This window comes from Amblyomma americanum, chromosome 1 (assembly GCF_052857255.1).
Source record: "Amblyomma americanum isolate KBUSLIRL-KWMA chromosome 1, ASM5285725v1, whole genome shotgun sequence".
NCBI classification, from domain to species: domain Eukaryota; kingdom Metazoa; phylum Arthropoda; class Arachnida; order Ixodida; family Ixodidae; genus Amblyomma; species Amblyomma americanum.
The window spans coordinates 249,915,032-249,933,319 of NC_135497.1; the positions used below are offsets into that span (position 1 = coordinate 249,915,032).

Consider the following 18,288-nt stretch of genomic DNA (forward strand, 5'->3'; position numbering starts at 1 on the left):
TCGATTAACTCGTCAACAGCGGAGCGAACAACCCCGTGGCTGACAGTCCATTCTGAACTGCCACAGCCCGCTGCCTCCTCACTCCTGCAAAAGCTCTTTCTAGCCTTCTACGTGCTTTTTTTTTTTCTGATGCCGGGAAGGCACGTCATATCTGAAGCTGACTGTCAGGTTGAGCCTAAACAGTAAAGTACAAGCCCCAAGTAAGCCTTCACGAACTTGTTCAGCATGCAGGCAAAAAAAAAAAAAAACAAGGGGAAAGCAACAACCAAACCCCAACGCGCTGTCTGGAGGCGCTCAGACGCGTTCAGACTTGGTTACTGCTTCCCGCGAGAACCGGCCGCTGCAGAATGCTAAGCGCTTTGGGCACAACTGCGCCTTGAGTACAACTGTGGGCTTTTCCCTCAACTTTTCAAGCTCTACGTACGTTACGAGCAAATAACAGGATTTGTTCTCCTTCTTAAAAATCCCGCGGGACGCTAGCGTAACAAGGGCGTACGCTAGCTTCCTATCCGCTCATGGCACGCACTGGAACACCATGACCCCAGTGCGCGCAAAGCACCAAGTGCACAAATGGCACGTTGCGTGTACTCACTTGCAGTGCGACTCTCCGCTCGGGTTGGAGGACACACAGGAGGCTCCATTCTTGCACGGGTTTGGCGAGCAGGACACGAAAGCTGCGGCAGAGGAAGGAAGAAAAAAAAGCGTCACGAATGCTCATCCAAAGGGCAATTCTTAGACTATCTTACATGCACGTAATGCTCTCCGTCGGTTGTTATTTGTGACTACTTCATTACAAATAGAATTGATTAGAGTGTGCAGTAGCAACAAATTAGGTTATATTACAATGTGACAAAATGCACAGACACTCCGGGCGTGTCCATCCTTCCATTGCACGGCGCATTTCCAAACTGGACTTTGTTAAGCGGTAACCACTGTGCAAAATCTTTATCCAGCACTTAGTGAGCGATATGACAACGCGGAAGCCTCTTCCGAGTGAAACGCGCGCCCTCAGAGCGTCTACATGCAGCCACACTACCTGCTTGCAACACTCACTCTTCAATAAAATGCAACAATCAGCTCGTGTTACGACGTAGCGTGTCAATAGACGGCGTAACGGTGGTTATGTGTGGAAAGGCGTAAGTTAGCCGCGTTAAATAATGCCAAGCATTGCCAAAGTCATCTCTCTGGCCGCGAAAGCAAGCCGTTGTGCTATTCATTGTACTAAGCGTCCTGCAGGCGGGGTCCCAGTGTGTGGAGTTTCGTTGGAGTTGACTTGCGGGACAGTATTGTGGGGGGAGAGAGAAACAACTTTAATGAAACACTAGTCAATGAACGCCAGGAAAAGAAGCCCACCTCCCCTCGTCGCCACTAAAATGTCATCTCTGACGTACGGGAAACTGCCACTGTACATTACAACTTACTGCGCAGCTGCTAAGACACCACACTTCACAGAGGGCGGTTGCATTCACCCATGCTCAAGCCGACAAAGAATAGGCAGATAAAAGAGTGGTCAGTCCGAGCCTTCTTGTGGAAGGTCTTCTCAGCCGTTTACTCTCGGCAAGCCACCCTCCCATCCCTCAAAATCCTTCAAAAGAAAATTAAAAAAAAATGTGTTGAGGGAGAGGACTTATGCAGGAGGCGGCAGTCTTGACGAGCACGTTCATGTGCTACGTTGTTGCAAGCTTACTAGAACAGACACCGCTAAGCGCGAGACGTTGGTTCCTTCATCGGTCGTCCCCCTGTTCGGCGGTCAATTGCTGGCACGCTTCTCGCTGCGTCAGTGGTAATTCGTAACACCTCGGCGGCCGACGCCATTTTCGACAGAGAATTGTGGGAAGCCTTGGTAGAACTGAGCAGAGCTGAGTCAGGAGACGACCGCGCGTGTTTTCCACCATCCAAAACCCACTTGCCTGGACAGCCGCATCAGCGCTGTGATTGCGCTGGCAAGCAGCGCCATCGTGGTATCGAATCCAGGTGTCATATTCACAACCTGCCGTCAAAATTGCGACACTTGTAGCTAACACTGAGCCCTGCGATTTCTTCCGAGCCCGCTGTACCTATTTTTTTTACTGCTATCTTAATATCTCGAAAAGCTATCATGAAGCGCTGTCAAGGTGCGGCTGCTTTCATCCCCGGGATGAATGAACGGATGTTACTGAAAGAAACCAAAGCAGAGAGGCGGAGGAAGTGAGATGTGGTTTCCGTCAAGACACGCGAAAAGCGACCGAGCTTCGACTTCCATGAATTTCAGAGCCCCCTGCATTCACTTCTCCTTTCCCTCCCACACGCCACAGCATTGCCGCCCTTGCCAAGCGACCCGCAGGCCACTAAAATGCGCCACTTTATGACGGCGTCCTTCAGCCTACCTCCTGGTCGCTAGCGTGGTACACTCGCATAAGCATGCTCCGCGTTTAAAGCGTGCAGTCGCCTCCTCCTCTCTTCCTCGTCCGCATGCGAGTCACTCTCCCGCGGGGAGACGACGCGCCGTGAGAGCAGCGCATTGTTTTTGCATTCCCTCGCTGTCAGGCTCGCTCCCTGCTTCTTGTTTCCACGAAGCCGATTCCCGCGCTTGAAACAAAGTGCCAGTCGCCAGAGAGACGCATCTCACGGCCTCCCCGCGCGGAGGACGAAAAAAAAAAAAAAAGCGAAGACGTCGGGCTGACAGAAAGCAGGCCGCGCAGAAGATGACGAACAGCGAAAAAAAAAAAAAACAGACGGCGCCAGGAGGGCGCAGCAGTCACCGCCGGTGGGGCGACGGGCGCGAGCAACAGCGCCACCCGCTTGCCGGGCCTTGCACATGTTCCCCACCCGTAGGACCGTTTCGCTCATCCGAATGCTTCCGCACGCTTCCCCCCAAATGGGCAGGGTTCATCGCTGAGCAATGCAACAAAGGTGGTGCCGGCCTCGATTCTTTTCACCTTGCTTCTCTTCATGCGCGCGGACGCTGCGAGAGTCGACGGAAGGTTGCGTGCGCGGCGTTGGCGTCGACAGCGCAATTCTCCATCTCCGGTCAGCCCGCATTCCAGCGAACGAGTCTAATTAACGTCGCTGGCACCGTTTGTCCATCCGATTGACCGTTCCTGTCCAGCCGTCCCTCCCGTAGCAGCCGCCGTGCACGCGCAAGCGAGCGGGGAGCGCGCACTTCCTTTGTTCGCTGTTCCGATCGCCGCCGGTTGAGGGGCCGCCGCTGGGGCTCGTCGGGGGCACAGCGCGAGCTGTCGCCGCCCTCACCCTCGATTCCGGTTCCTGCTCCCCCCTCTCTCCCCAACGCCGCCGGCCTCCGCTCCGTAGGGTCTGTGTGCCCGCCGCGATGGCCACTAGCCGTCTTGGGCCCCGATAGCTGAATCTGCGCGCTCCGCGTTGATGTGGATGAGTGGCATCCAGCTGGCACCGTCGTCTCTGACAAACGCGAAAACTCTCTCGCGAGAAAAAAAGCCGAGAGACAGACGACTGCCCATTACGGCAGCCCCCAAAAAAGCACGCATGTCTTTTCACCCGTCGCGGCACGAGCATGAGCCAGCAATTCGCTGCGCGTCGTACTGCTCCATGTCCACGAAGATCAGTTCGGCACCGATGGAATGCCTTCTCGTTACAGGCCACGTGAAATAACTCTGGGCTGGCGCTGCCAGAACGCAGCTCCGCATTCTGAACTCAACAACGTAGGGAACATGGAGGAAGTATGTAAACCCATGGTAGAGAATATCCTTCACTGCAAAATGGCTCCACATCCCTTTGCGTCCTACCAAAAGACTGCTCTGTAAAGGACAAGTCCGGGGGTTTTTCGAACATTTTGAGTTGATAGGCACACCACAACAAACCGGTCTTCCAAAATGCTGAGTGTAATTATTTTAAAGCAGCGAAAATAGAAAGCCGAAACTGAGTCCATGGCCAGTGACGATGCTTCGCGTGACGCAGTGATGACGCCACAGTCATGAACAGAAAAGCACTCGTACGCGCGTTGAATGGCTGAGGTAGCGACTGTAAACGATGTCTCCTTTCAGAAAATGCATGAGACAACCTAATAATAATAATAATAATAATAATAATAATTTGTTTTGGGGGAAAGGAAATGGCGCAGTATCTGTCTCATATATCGTTGGACACCTGAACCACGCCGTAAGGGAAGGGATAAAGGAGGGAGTGAAAGAAGAAAGGAAGAGAGAGGTGCCGTAGTGGAGGGCTCCGGAATAATTTCGACCACCTGGGGATCTTTGACGTGCACTGACATCGCACAGCACACGGGCGCCTTAGCGTTTTGCCTCCATAAAAAACGCAGCCGCCGCGGTCGGGTTCGAACCCGGGAACTCCGGATCAGTAGTCGAGCGCCCTAACCAGACAACCTAACGCAAGCTTAAAAATTTTGTTCGTGTGGGGAGCGGACATTGAAATGCGGGTAATGCATGTGACGTCACACATGCGGGGTTGCCCGTAGAAATGATCTGAACTGAGGCCATGGAAACAGCAAGCTTTTAAAATCAATTTGCGCCAGAATGAAATGTCGCGTGGCTGCCAAACTTGGATGAAGCAACCAGGAACGAGAGGAACCTACAGCGCAAGTTTCGTTAGAATGCAGTAACCTCGAAAATCTCCCGGAGCTGTCCTTTGAGGGAGAAAGCGGACTCCGCGAAAAGGAGCCGTGTGTGCACGAGGTCAACAACTTGATGAGTTCGATCGGAGCTCCCAGTATGCGGTTGCACTTTTCCCACGAAAGAGGACGTGCTTCTCTTTTTTTTTTTCCACCTTGAGCCCGCAGATTTCTTTCGAAGCGTTCCCACGAAATAAGACGCCTGTCCGACCACGCACGCGTTGCGAAACTCCCGCCTCGGCTCGGGAGCGGAGTGTGAACGCTCCCAGCGACGTGCTCGGGGTGATGAACATTGCGCGCGCGAAGTCCACTCGCAAGCGGGGTATCGGAGAGCCGCCGGCCTCTGCGCGGCTCCCAGTATCGCGATGACTTTCGAGCGCGCTGTAGGCGACACAGCCACTATGAGAAGAAGGCGAAGTAACCGCCATAGAGAAAGCGTGGTGAAGAGTGAATATAGACGCACATCGGCACCTGTGGACGCCCAGTCTCTCAGCTGGTCGCCCCGAAACTGTTCGTCGCCTGTAGCACACGTTGAGCGTAGCGAGTGCGTTACCTACATTAGGTTACAGGTCCCGAGATCAATATCGGGAAACGTTGCCTCTGTAGGCGTTTTGAAGTTTGAAGTTTATTCTCGTTTCAGAAAAAAATGAGGGACCCGAGACAAAAAGTGAAGGTTAATTAATCCACTTGACGGCGCTCGGGCCCCATTACACGGCAAAACAGCGCGGTGCCGGTAATAACATTTGGTGCACTTACATATTAGGTAACAAGCGCAAGTGTTCGCTAAAAGGGACTTTTTAGAATAGGGTGACCCTATCGGTTAGGCGCACAGAGGAATAGCGGGGGCCAGTGAGCAGGCGCAGGGCAGCGACCGGAGGGAGGGGACTTACTGTCCTGCGCAATGCCCCCCCCCCCCCCCCCCCCCATTCCACAATGCCCTTAACCGATAGGTCACCCTATTCTAAGTGTCTCTAATGATGCGCGCACTCGGTACACTCGCTTGCGCAAGTGAGCAGCACTTAAGCGAAGACCGGCCACACTAGTAACCAAAGCGCGCCACCGCGAATTTTCGGACAAAAGAGCCGAGACGGCCGCGCCAAACGGAGAATAAAGGGCGCGCGAGTTTTTCGGCTCATTAGAGAGCGCACTGGAACGTCCGCCAAAGCTGCGCACAGAAGCGGCCTCTGCTCGCTTACAGTGACGCTCCTAATCGGCCGGCGCCGCCGCCCCTCGTCCCGAGAGAGCGGAGCCGAAGACGCGGCTTCACCGGGACGACCGTGGGAGCACGGCGCGACAGTCCCGCGCAGGGCCTTTGGCGCAATCACCGACGCGACCGACGCTGACCTCGATCGGCAACCGACGTGTCTACCTGCGGGTTACTCCTCTCACCAAATTGGCCCGAGAACTGCGGACGGCCCGAATTTACTGCGCGCGCACGAGCTCCTTCCTTGTGCACCAATCTGCAACTCTGCTCGGCTGCCTTCAGTCAGCCTCCAGGCGTCTTTCCTCGGTCGATGACGAACCGACGATCTAGGGCAACCGTTGTAATGTGCGCCGCCCCGCAGTGTCGCTGGTGCGTACTGCGCGTGAGTCGAGTGGGCGGCCATTCGAGCTGCCGTTGGACGAGCAGTTCGCAAGTTCCAGGGTCAGGCCTTTCGATGCGCCATTTCGCCCCCGACGGTCGCCGAGGGCTCTACTGATCAGCCCGATTCGGGCGCGAGAACTGGCCCCGACAGGGGCGCCGCTCTCCACATCGCTGCGCCAGCTTCCGCAGGGAAACCTATATACGTTTATATGTGTACAGAATTACTGAGCTGGAGCGAGCGCTGCTGAGCGATTCTGGACGGACGTCATTTACTTTCGTGGCGGCGCACTTCTCTCGCCTGGTTCGTGCCGGCAGCACTGGCAGCGCTTCCAGAGAGCTGCGTTGGAGGTGCTGGGCCAATATATTTCTTCGATCAAGAATGCTACGTGCACACTCCACCACCGCCTGGCGTTTTTGGAGTTTCGGTGTTGCTCCAGAGACGGCAACTGGCGCACGCTCAGCGGCAGCACCGGCTCCCCCCGAGCAGAGCCGCGCCCTCAGAGCGGACCCCGGTCGGCGGGTAGCGACCGGCCGCGCAATGAGGGCAGCGTGGTTGCGTCGGCCGGCTCCAGTGCATCGCGGGCGGCCATTATTTCGCTCGCCGTAATGACGGGCGCCAGGGCGGGCGAGGAGGCGGCCATGTCTCGCTTCCTTCCCCGCCGGCTAATTTCTCACGCGGTGGCGCGCAGGTGGCGAGGGAAGAGCGCATCCTGTGTGTCCTTCTGCGCGTGACATGGTTCCCATGACTGCCCTCCGCGGTGGCTCTTTTTCGTCCGCGACCACCGGTCGGCCGCCCCTTTTCGCGGGGGGGTTCGCGCCGCGTACGCCACGCCTTGTCGTCGTCGGTGGAGCACTGGGCAGTGAGGAAAGTGAGGCTGCGAAACCTCCGGGGGGCATTGCTCACGCTGTGAGAGCCGTAACGCGAGCCCCCCCAGCGCTTGTGCCAGGAACGGTAGTAGCCTGCGATCTGGCCATTCCTCACCTCGCAGGTCGCAACGCGTTCGTGACCTGCTGGTGAAGAAAAATGGGGGGCCTCTGCTGCGTCCCACTGCTCTCTCCGGTGCTCGGATACCTAGGGCGAGCTTTATAACTGCCCTGACCCGTGAAAATGGCGTAGGTGCGGGGGTAATGCTTATACGAAAAGAGAATCATGGTCTCGACATTCGCAAGCCCTAGTGAGTCAACCTGCCGCTGTTGATTTCTGCGCTCTTAGAAAAAAAGGTCATCCGGTGCCTCAGCGATGTTCAGAGTTTGGCGTATCCCACACTGTCTCACTTTTGTGTCTTCCTTTTCGCCACGGGTGGGGAAAAAATGTTTTGCTTTCCCATGAACGTACTACACGAGTGCTGCCCCATTCGCTCCTGGCAGTGAAACCAACTTGATTTGGCAGTGAAAGTGAACTTGATTTTTGGGGGGGTCCGGGCTCCCTTGGGCCCCTCTTGGATACGTGCCTGGGCTCCACCACTGCGCCATGAGTAGTATAAGTACTCCCAGGGATCTTTGAATGTAAAGTCCAGATTGACCAATTCCGCAAGTATGGGTGTTAACCCAGTGAAGCTATCGTGTCATACCATAAAGGCGGAGGTTGTGTGCCCCTCCAAAAAAGTTAATTTTTTTTTTACAAAGCGCGTATATCGCATTGCGGCTATGATCAAGCACGTAGCTGCATATGTTTACACATGACCCCTCTCCACCTCTGCACCCACTGTAAGGCCCTTTGCTGGGTGCAGAGTAGAGGATCATGGCTCCGGCCAACTTATCTGCCTTGCCTAGTAAATAAATCCTTTCCCCCCAACAAATGAGAGGTCCTAAGAGCCCGGCATACAATGAAAGTGAGCACCTCGGTGCTCCGCTGAGTTCGCTCGGTGGCTCATGCCTCCATCAGGAATACAAGACGTGGCCGCACTGCGTGAGTGACGCGGAGCGCGTTTTCGGGGGTGAACTATGAAACGACACAAAGTAACCTGTCTGGCGCATGACTGAACATGCCATCTCCAGTAGGCATGAACGCGTGTCTGTCTCACCAGTGTGACTTCTCCGCCCGCGGTCCCTTGCCGACGTACGGATGCGGACGCATTTGGAAAGACCGCTTCTGACGGCGGTGTACCGTCACCCTTTCACCAGCTCCCTCGGACGGAATCCTTTCTCCTCCACCCGGGGAGGGGGCAACAAGGGGACACAGTGCAGCCAGGAGAATCTGGGGCAGCAATAGGAGTCTCACCTTACGTAAACAAAGACGTCATTTCAAGCCTGGGAGCAAAGCGGCCGAGCGCTCTCCTCAGTCGTGTGGAGACCTCGACCGGAGAAGCGCGCGCTTTTCGGTCGGCCGTGCGAAGGCGGACAAGCGGAGAAGACAAGCGCGCCCGGTCAAGAGCCCCTCTGCGCGCCGTCCACAAGGGGGCGCGCACTCGAAGAGCCCGTTCCCCGGCCGACCAGCGCGCCTCACGCGGGTGGACCGCGGCGCTAGATAACAGCGAGAAAGCTCGGCGCCCGGGCGCATGCAAATGGCCACGCATTGTGTTCCGGTGATGTGACGAGCGGCGGCGACATGCGGACGAGCACGGCGCGGCGTCTTCTTCCCACCCTGTCGACGCAACTTGCCGACAAAGATCGCCGCGGCCCCCGGGGAGCTAAAAGACAAAGGGAGACAGCTCCGCGCCGGCAGCTCAAAAGAGACGCCAGGCGGTTCCCACGCGACAAATGAGAGAACGAAACTATTCGCGCTTTCGTGCCTTTTACTCCTTTATTCTTGCTTTTTTTTTTCTCCCCCCTGCGCTCTCTGAATTCCGCCGGTCTTGACCAAAGATATCCAGTGAACCGACGACAAGCGCGAGTTTAGCGGCAAATGAGTCGTCGCGCAGCCTCTTTTTCATAAAATGCGATAACTACTGACAAGAGCACGGTTCTCCCGGCGCTCACCGCTCCATGTTTGGGAGCGATTAATTTCGCCAGCCCTTGCCTGCAACCAAATGCGATCGTCGCAACTTCGAAAACACCAGTGTCTAGCTTTATTTCGACGGCGCCTGATGATACGATAAGACGAGTGCAATGCTGGTTCTAAACCAACGCTGGCATATTTCTGGATTCGACGCACTTTACAGCGTTGACCCGCCGCGGTGGCTCAGTGGTTAGGGCGCTCGACTACTGATCCGGAGTTCCCGGGTTCGAACCCGACAGCGGCGGCTGAGTTTTTATGGAGGAAAAACGCTAAGGCGCCCGTGTGCTGTGCGATGTCAGTGCACGTTAAAGATCCCCAGGTGGTCGAAATTATTCCGGAGCCCTCCACTACGGCACCTCTTTCTGCCTTTCTTCTTTCACTCCCTCCTTTATCCCTTCCCTTACGGCGCGGTTCAGGTGTCCCACGATATATGAGACAGATACTGCGCCATTTCCTTTCGCCCAAAACCAATTATTATTATTATTATGCTGGACAAGCACAACATGCCCAGTAATGGCAACAGAATTGATTTTTGCCTAGAAATAAAATTAGATAGGCTTGTCCTCTGCGCCCCTCTAATTTCAAAGGAACGCTAGTTTACCAGCGCAATCGGAGAGGCCGATTGCACGGTTTTCACCCGTGCTTGTGACCAGTCGGCAAAGCTTGCTCGCTGTTCTCACCCACCCAGCGTCCTCGGAGTGAACCGAGGAACGGTACAAGTTCGGACAGGCATCGCTGACCAACCTCGTTCGCAGGGTGCGTCGAAGTCTGGGGGAACTGCACTTTTCGGCACTCGCCCGACGGACTCTTGTGGACGGACGTTACTTCGCCAGAGGTGGCCGGAAAAAAAATAAATGCGTAACAGCGGTGCTCATCGTTGGAGGCCGGACGCGTGTACCCATCATGTACCCATCATATACCCATCATATACCCATCATATTGCTGCACACTTGCGGCCCCTCAGGCCTCGCCTCATTTACCCAGTGCACGCTAGGCGGCAAGGCAGAGAAGGTGTGAGAAGCTGCTCTGGTTGGTATTAATGCCCATCCTGCAGTGTGCCGTCACGATTCTGCTCCCGGCGGCACTGTGAATCGTAAGTATATAAGCCAGGCAGGCAGTTTTTTTTTTTTACCTTTTCTAGAGAGCTCTTCCATTCCCTGTTTCTGGCGCGTAATCCCATCTTTCGCCGATTTTGTCTATTCCGGCTTGTAAAAATTTCCGGTACCGGTCCAGGCGCGCAGACTATGGTGCAGTTTGCAGAAAAAAAAAAGAGAAGTAATTGTGTGCGCTCAAATGAGTGGTAAGGGTTTTTTTTTTTTAACTGCACATTGACGCTTTTTAGGCAGCAGAAGAGCGGTGAAAGGGCCTCGGCAGATGACTTCACTATAGCAGCTTCGGAAGGAGGATCGGAAGGGAAGGGAAGATTCGGACGGAGGAGTCAGACTCAACAAAGATTTCGCTTACGATGAGGCCACGGGCCTTATCCTAGCCTCGAAGGCGCCTGATCTCATAGCCCAATAGGGGGTGTTTAAGTTAGCTCCTGTAGATGACACTCTGGGCCGACGTCCCAAAATGCGTGGCTTTAGCAACGGGAGCATTCCACTGCGAATAACCAGCTTCAACACGACAGCGGTCATACCTTATCCCTTGCGGCTAAAGTTTATGCATCATTAACTACACTATCGCGCTGCACAAAACCATAGCTCTTTCACCGGGTCCGTATTCTCGCATCTGCACCAGCTGCCAGGTCGCATCCAGCCTCGTGTGACAAAATCAGTCTGCCTATAAGACGCGGTAGTTGGCGTGCGTCATGCTTAAGATCTGGCTTGCGCAAGGACGCCTGTCCTGGTAGTTAACGAGGGTTCCCACGCCGCCGAAGCCAGCCGTTTTCCTCACGGAAAGCCAGGCACGTGATTATTATTTTCGAGCCGCTTGTGTCCCACTGCCCAACGTAGAATCGAGTGTTTCTTTTATATACATCCATCCTCCGTTCCATTCGTTTTCCTTAAAACAGGAGCGAAGCAATTACGCAAGACCATTTGAAAACGCGGCTGCGCACAGCATCGTCAGCAGCGAACGAAGAGCTGTTCTCGCGAGCGGCGCACAGACCCAATCGATGGAACGTGGGAACCGCTTTCTTGGCAGCGCGTTCGGCTCCCGATCGGGCGCTCTCCTCCTCTGGGCGACGTAAGCACGCTGCGGAGACTCATTTCCCAGGATTGGATTTCAGCGTCCTTGGTACCCGGCAGTGTGTGCGCGCGCGCAAGCACGCACTCAGTGACGGCTGTACGCGGCGTGTGTATAAAGTTTGCCGACTGGCGTCAACCGATTCCTTCCCACGCCGCAGCAGAAGAGACTCCTCCGAGATCCTAATTACGCTTCCCCCCCCCCCCCCCCCCTTCTCCTCATCTGGGCGGGCAAAAACGCGCGATAGCTCGGGTACCGCTTCTCCAACATGAACATGAATAAAAAAGAAAAACTCGAAAAAACGAGTCGCAGTCTCGAACGGCTCGATGACACAAACCCCAAGCACCGCCGCGCCATTCTCGAGCCGCGCGTATGCGCGCTAATGCAAGTGGTGGACGGAAGGAACTCGTAACGGCGCGCACTCCGCAGCTCCCACGGCGGTTTCTGTCTTTTTTTTTTATCTGCGCCCAGCCCAGGGTTCCCCCCCCCTCCCCCTCGCTTCGTGCCACCGCGCGAGGAGAGCTCGTACAGCCGCTGCGAAGGAGACCACTGGCAGGCGCTTTGACGGGGGCGGGAGCGACGCAAGATGTTCCCGCGCGGCGCGGTGTCACCTTTCAGGACGCCCAGCAAGCGGCCCGGGGCTCGGCCCTACGAGCTCGCGCGCTTTTCTCGCCGACTGGCGACCACATGTGCGCCTCGCGTGTGGAACACCAGCGGGCGACTTGCCGCCGGCTGCTGCAGCTCTCCTGCAGCCAGGCCTCCCCACCGGGACTGGGGGGGATGCACTCAGCGCTTGTTTTTGTTTCTGCCGCGGTTGCGCTTCCGTATTCGCGGCATGCGCGTGCTGAATCACGACTGCGTAATTACAGAAAAAAAAGAAACAACAGATGGGGGCGCGGGAGAAGCAGCTCGTGTTCGCCAAAGCCCTCTGCGACAGAACAAAGTTAAGACAGAAGCAACGTCTGAGGTCGAGAGAGCGAGTACGAAAAAAAAAAGAAAATTGAATCAGCAAATGCGCCGAGATGGGGGAGGTTCCCGCGAGCAGGCACCAGCGGAGAAGGCGCGCCGAGGATACGTGGGAAAATCGGGCCCGAACGGCGCATCTGGCGACGGCCAGGAGAACGCAAGATGCGCACCGGCGTCCGGGGAAATCCGGGCTCGCTTTCGACGCCAATGCTGTTGCTGCTGCTTGCGCGAGGAATTGACGATTACGCAACGCGCCTGCTCTGTTCGAGCGCGATCGCCGTCGAATGCACTCACTCACTCATTCACGGCACACAACCTTCCTTGCAGCGAGGGAGCACGGTGTCCGGCCTTCGCTCGACGCGGTTGCGCCGGAGATTCGTTGTAGTGCCACGCCGATCGGCTGGCACGGAAAGCCGCACCGGCGGCTAAAACAAGCGCGAGGAACGCCGCCCGGATGGTGTGGCCAAATAGCACGGGTGCGGCAAGACCGGAGCACTATAGAGCTGCGCACACTCTGGGGCAACCTATTCACAACCTACCGATTGAAGCGTGTATATCCCAACTGTAACACCGAGCGGACGACGTGTCCTGCAGCGCGAGACAATTGCGATATGACGCACGCCCGCGAGCAGTGGCCGCGGGGAGGCTATCTCTTTGTGTGGTCGGGACGTTTTATCTTACGCCAGTTGCCTACGCGGCAACGAGAATTTATGAGCGACAGCGGAGAGCCTCGCCAGTCGCTTAACGCGAACGAAGGTCGCTCTGGGTTGCCTACGAATCATCGCTAGTTACCGCGTGCAAAAAAAAGCGGCCGTGCCTCGTCCACTTGCGGGTTACGCGTCTGGATACCCCGGAAGAGCCCGATCTGCTCCCAGCGAGGCAGGCGGGTTGCTCCCATTGACGAGCTGCACGGACGACGCCCACGCGGCTTCCCTCTTTTAACGGACATGGCTGCTGCAGGGTGGCGCCGCGTCTCTTCCAGCACCACGCTTGCTCGCGAGCAACACGCTTCCTTGTCGGGTCGCTCCGCAGTTGAGCTCCGAGGTTTCAATCGCGCCGCGATATCAGTCGCAGCTGCCATGGGACACCGCGCTCCTCCCGAGGAGTACGCTCTGACGACCCTGGGACGCTCTCGGTTAGTCAATGGTGGCGGAAGCCCGGGTCAGCGTGCAGCCTGCTGCAGCTCACATTACTGTCAAGGCGCGCGCCATACGAGCGAGCACAGATTCGGGACGAGATACGATCAATCTAGCTAGCACCCCCTGCCTAAAAGTCGGGCTAAATCAGTTTGAAGATCGCGTGGAGTTCGAGCCAGTGCAGCACCGGCTTTCCATGGCCAGCGTCTCTAGAGGCTTGGAAAGCTGTTTCCGTGGCCCAAAATATGCAGTTGGGTATAGTGTCCCTCTTTCTTAATCGGCGAGGCTCATTTTCTGCAAAGTCATTTGCGCTTCCTTTATGCACGAGAGGAACGCTGTTCAGCAGAAACGTGGGGCATCGTGCAGGGAACACAGGCTGTCGCTCACAGGCAGCCACGTGTCAAGTGCGCGCTCACATTCAGCTTCGCGTAGTTGTTCAAATGGTCAGCTTAATCAACGGTGAGACATGGAGGCCATGCCATTTTACTGCTCACGTGGTGTCTGCCGATGCTTTTGCCTATGGGGAACTTGCGCTGAATTTTGCGGTGCCGATTGCAGCGCCATAACACAGTCTAGCGAGAAGAGCAAGCAGTTTTGGGTAGTACTCAGTACTTTTCCGCGCCACCTTCAGGCGCTTATTGGCGTGAGCCTCCGCGCTCTGTCGAAGTCGCACGTGCCGTTCGTCAGCTATCTGCGCTACGCCGAGAGAAGCTAGGCAATGAATGCTGTCAGCCAAACGCGGGTATCTAATCGCGCAGAATGTGTTCTCGCGTTTGCAGCGGCCCAAGCGGCTGACAAAAGCAGTTTTGAGTCACCGAATGGAACAATTGCAGTGCCACCTTGGCAGCACAGGTTCCCTATACTTCTCGCGGCTGTCCTCCAAAGCAGACGCATCCGACTGCCCGCTGTTGCGAGAGCGATTTCTGCGTGTGTGCTTCGCCTGCTGACGTACGCTATAAACAATGTTGCTTGTCTGAAACACTTGCTGCGTAAAGACATTTTTTTTTTTTTCAGAAGTGTGCATTAAGCCTTCTTTTCAGTCGGGAATGCACTGCTTGCCAATGCCTCGGTCAGAGAGTTCCAGTCTACAGAGCGCATTCCTTTTTAACTGAGACGGCTTGCACGCGACAGCAAGATTGCCACGGTGGTGCCTTTTGTGGTAAACAAATTACCACAAGAGGCTCCTTCTCGAATACTGGCACATCCAAACCACCCCGAACAACATCAACCGCACAAAAGGAAACCTGCCCCCAGTGTATGCCCAGGGACTTCGCTCTTCAACTCAACGAAAAAAAGGTCGCCATTGACCGCCTCCCCACAGCGCGACAACGTGACTAACAGCCTTAACCCCCCCCCCTTCCTCCCCCTCCCTCACGCCTTTGGCATCACAGCTTTCGTTCCCTGATGAAGGAGCCGAGTCGGCTTCGAAACGTTGGGTTAAAATTTAAAAAAAATTGGTTTTTGGTTGAAGATGTGCAGTTTATTATAGAGCATTCACCAAGCTTCCACGGTGCAGGTGACGACAGCCGGATTAGACTAAGCGAGCCGATTTTCACTAAGCCGCCGCGGTGGCTGAGTGGTTATGGCGCTCGACTGCTGGCCCGAAAGAAGCGGGTTCGATCCCGGCCGCGACGGTCGAATTTCGATGGAGGCGAAATTCTAGAGGCCCGTGTACTATGCGATGTCAGAGCACGTTAAAGAACCCCAGGTGGTCGAAATTTCCGGAGCCCTTCACTACGGCGTCCCTCATAGCCTGAGTCGCTTTGGGACGTCAAACCCCCACGAACCAAACCGATTTTCGCTGTACTGCACTGTGCCCCTGTTCCCGCACAGCGGCCGCTGTGACGCCAATGCGACCCATATTCACATCGTGAACTGGTTCAGTGCGAAACGCCCACTCTAACATTCAATTGCTGCACAATGTCTGGAGAAGGCGGGGGTTGGGGTGCCGGCTGGGGAGGGGGGATACTTTATTTACACCGCATTCAACATAACGGCGCGCTGCGCACGTTTGTGACATGCGTCAACGACTGCAGCGGCTCACAGGTGCAGCTACCGAGCGCGGTGCGCCGCGTCGAAATTATCCGAAGCACGGCCGTGAAACAGCGGAAGCGCGTGCGCGGACGGTGAGGACCTGGAGCGTGGCTCCGGGTGCGCCGCAGAAAGCGAGCGCCATGCTCGGCCCAGAGGCGGCCTCCATTGAAGAAAATGTACGGCAGAGGCGGCGGCTCTCTCCTCGGCTACGAGAGGCGCGTCGATGCGCGACCGCGGAGTAGCGATTCGGGCCGCCCAGGTGCGGTCGCCGTGGCACACACTGCACGCCCCGAAGGCTCCGCGTGTTGTGTACAACAGGCGCCGCTGATCGTCGGCCGGAGCCGACACGCAACAGCGATGTTCGCGGTTCGCCACTTTTTGTTTAACCTAAGCGCTCACTCCCGGATTTTCGCAATATGAAAGGCACGGTCCACATCGCTGCGCCACTGCCCAGAGTAGAGAAGGCGCGGGCGTTTGTGCGGGTACGCATTCGAGAGTGCCGAGACCCGATTTGGAAATCAATTCTGTTTGCCTTCGGCGTTCGGTGGTGGGCAAATAGCTGCGCGAACGTAACGCGCGCCAGACCAGACACGGACGCAGTGTCCTCGACAAACGTACAGCCGCCCACCCTACGCCCCAAGCAACTCGGGCGCCTTTTCTGCGGTCTGCCCGCCCGCGCGGACAAAGGGGTGAAACGCGGTTTCCGGGAAACCGCCGCGAGGGGGCGCCCCGGTTGTGCGGAAGGCAGGCAGAGAAGGGCTTCCTGTCCGGCACGGTTTTGACGCGACCTCCCTTCTCTGTGCGCTAGAGGGGACTCGCGCACGGCACTGCGGCCTCCACCTCACCAGCTGTAACGGGTTCTCCTTGACGCAAATAAATAACCACATAACACTACTCCGCCTTGGGGGATTCCCCTAAAGAGTTGACTAACACAGTTCCCACTTTTGGAGTTACTGATCAATTCGCTCTCGCCCTACCATATTCTAGCCACTCCGGTTAGCTCAGTTGGTAGAGCGACTGCTCCGGTGAAGCGGTGGTCTCGGGTTGGAACCTCGGACCGGGACGAATTTTTGTTTAACTACGATCTTTCTGAGGAAGCTGAATAGCTTTTCTTTGTAGCCGCGTATGGCTGCGCTCAGGTGGATGCCAATGAGCGATCACTCCCTAATTATTACTCTCCTTGGCGCTGCATAAATGCGAATATGGCAGGGCGACTGCCCAACTGATGCTGCCACGACCGCGACAGGGAGCTCAGCTTGAGCAATACCAGCGTCACTTCCAGCACTTCGCCCCGTGAAGGGTCACTTACGGCGGCACGGTGCTACGCGGGAAAGAAAGGTGGCGTTCGCAATGGACCTTTTCAGTGAACAAACATACTACGCATGCGCCCTGCCTCCTCCACCGTTCTCGCAAGGCGAAGCCGCCGAACCTGTTTTCCCTCTTCAGGCGTTTCCCCGGGCGACGAAGCGACAAACTGCGGGGCGGTATATTAGGTAGAGTTGGCATCTTTTAGGCCCACGCAGATGCACACATAGTCCCCGCACCGACCCGGGAGAGGAAGCGGTCTAGTCCGCCTGCCTCCTTGAGTCGCCCTGACAGCGTAGTGCGTGACCACAGGCGGCCAGAGCACATCTGCTCGTGCTACACAACGGCGGCGCTGCTCCGAACTAAATTCCCGAAGTAGGGCCAAGTGACACTGTACGGACCTTTTCACCGCACAGGGAAGCTAACTCTTTGCACGCGGACGGTGTTGAGTGCGTCTAAGCAGAGGTAGTGACCTCGCCGAACTCACTTAGTGCTGAGTGGTTCAGCAGCGAATGTGACTAAAGTTCGTCGTGTTGCGCGAATGACACTAAAAGCGGGTGCCGCTCATTGAAAGTGACTCTAAACTTGCCGATGTGACAAGGGAAAACAAGACTGCTAGCTGGAATTACTGGCCAGCTGAAAGCTCAGATAATACGCCTGAGCGCAAGTGGATGTAGTCGTAATGACCGCCCTTACCCGAGTAAATAGAATAACTAAACTGTTGTCCACTGATTCTGCGTCGTCCTGTACTGACATGGAAGTGCTCCATAGTTCTGTGTTACGCGGAAGTTCTGATTAGCCACAAAGATTTTAAAGATCCATACAGTTCAATTTTGCGACTACGCCAAGGTTTGAACACTACTCTGCAGTGTGCTCTCATCGAAGTCAGCTTCACATCTCAAGTTTCACGTGAAGCTCACTGCATAGCTTGTCAGGTGCTGGAGACCGAGAACAAGAGAAGGAAATGATTCAATCAGGAAAGGATTCTGGAAGAGCCGGAATAGGAGATGCCAAAGGGAGTGCGGTTGGGCAGGCAAGCGATTTACACATTTCAGTTAAGGTAGGCAGCAGTGTGGTAAGCATTTACTTTATACCATAGTAGGCCACCAGGGTATGTATACCGCACCATCTGGGGCTTTGTATTGGCTAGCCCCCTCGCCTTCGAAATGGGCTGGGCCCCACATAAAGCAAGTGGCTCCCAACTCCGTGGGTTCGAATCCCACTCAAACCTATACCTTTCCGCGTGTGTTCTATTTCGTCGAGTTTTCTCGCGGCGTGGACGGACGGACAGAAATCTGCGGACAAAGGGGGGGGGGGGGGGGGGCATAAAAATGCAGCCATTCTGCACAAAGATATCTTGCAAAATAATTCTCGGTGGCGGCAGGAGGCCCAACAGAGCCGCCACCCTGGACAGGGCCACGTCGCTGGACTGGCACGCACGCGCACCGGGGCTCGCTCCCTGCCGCCGCATGCGTCTGCGCCGCCCGTCGACGCAGCCCCAATTCCCCCCCGTCACGCTCGCCGACCGCGCGCAGGTTTCCCACGGGCTGCT

General features: G+C 56.1%; 1 protein-coding gene across 1 annotated transcript in view; it reads right to left on the reverse strand.

Annotated features, from left to right (window-relative positions):
- The window catches only part of N (neurogenic locus Notch protein), a 67,161-nt gene that overhangs the window by 41,811 nt on the left and 7,062 nt on the right, over nt 1-18,288 (reverse strand). Inside the window, exon 2 of the mRNA XM_077648922.1 lies at nt 593-674. Coding sequence (XP_077505048.1) covers nt 593-674 — 82 coding nt within the window. The remainder of the gene's footprint in view (nt 1-592; nt 675-18,288) is intronic.